This window comes from Orycteropus afer, unplaced genomic scaffold (genome assembly GCF_000298275.1).
Source record: "Orycteropus afer afer isolate SDZICR_OR568_19922 unplaced genomic scaffold, OryAfe1.0 scaffold00281, whole genome shotgun sequence".
Classification (NCBI taxonomy): domain Eukaryota; kingdom Metazoa; phylum Chordata; class Mammalia; order Tubulidentata; family Orycteropodidae; genus Orycteropus; species Orycteropus afer.
Window position 1 is genome coordinate 4,552,710 of NW_006921868.1, and position 1,070 is coordinate 4,553,779.

The 1,070-nt window shown below is 42.6% G+C and overlaps 1 protein-coding gene across 1 annotated transcript in view; it reads right to left on the reverse strand.

The window, feature by feature from the left end:
- The window catches only part of COQ7 (coenzyme Q7, hydroxylase), a 90,062-nt gene that overhangs the window by 86,510 nt on the left and 2,482 nt on the right, over nucleotides 1–1,070 (reverse strand). Inside the window, exon 3 of the mRNA XM_007950592.2 lies at nucleotides 162–301. Coding sequence (XP_007948783.1) covers nucleotides 162–301 — 140 coding nt within the window. The remainder of the gene's footprint in view (nucleotides 1–161; nucleotides 302–1,070) is intronic.

Consider the following 1,070-nt stretch of genomic DNA (forward strand, 5'->3'; position numbering starts at 1 on the left):
ACTGCCACATCTTTCTCCCATGGAGCAGCTGGGGGATTTGAACCACCAACCTTTTACTTAACAGCCTAGCACTTAACCACCATGCCACCAGGGCTCCTTCCAAATTGTGTATCTTCCCTTTTGTCCCCTAAGCAGCCCCTTTCCAGGGTACAGTCAAATACCTGAAGAAGTTCCTCATATTTTTCAAGATCCTCCTCCATCAACGTCCTGATCTGGTTGTTATAGTGATGTGCAATTGACTCTTCCACAGCCACAGTGCAAGCCATGGCACCTTCCTTTCCAAGCAAGGCAGTTCCAGCTCCTGAAATGGTCAAATCCAAAGAGTCAAGGATGGGACTGATACCACCAATGAAGGAGACCATTTTAGGTCAGGGTTTCACAACCGTGGCACAATTCACACTGGGGGCAAGACGGTTCCTTGATGTGGGGGATATCCTATGCATTACAGGATGTTCAGCAGTATCCCTGGCCTCTACTCTACCCATCAGATGTCTGTAGCAACCCCTCCTCTAAGATGTGACAACCAAAACAGTCTCCAGACATTGCCAAATATCCTCTGGGGGGCAAATGTACCCTAGATTGAAAAAGCACTGTTTTAGGTGGCAGAGGATCACAGTGTTAAACCGTGAGTCACACAGTAAGATGGTTATTGTTTGCAATACTCTCTCTGACATTCTTATTATGGAAGGAAAAAGCTTTCATTTTGGGTGAGGATGTCTGATCCTTCTATACAATTTACCCTTCTGCCATTTTAAAAGAGCAAGCATATCTCAGGTTTAGAATCTTTTGTCAGACGACAGTATTTGGCTGCAACTGAAATACTCCCCAACCCTTGTGTTACTTTGATTGTCTATTCTATAGAGTCACTATGAGCCAGAAGTGACTTGACAGCAATGAAGTTTGTTTGTTTGTTTGTTTGTTTCTGTTTATGAAAGCACTGATTTTAAGATTCTATCTTAAAAGAATTTAAGCCAAAAAAAGTCAGTTAAACTTTTAGAAAAATATTAAATAATAAATGACAGTAATAGGACAAGGAGCTCTGGTGGCATTGCGGTTAAGGCATTGGGCTC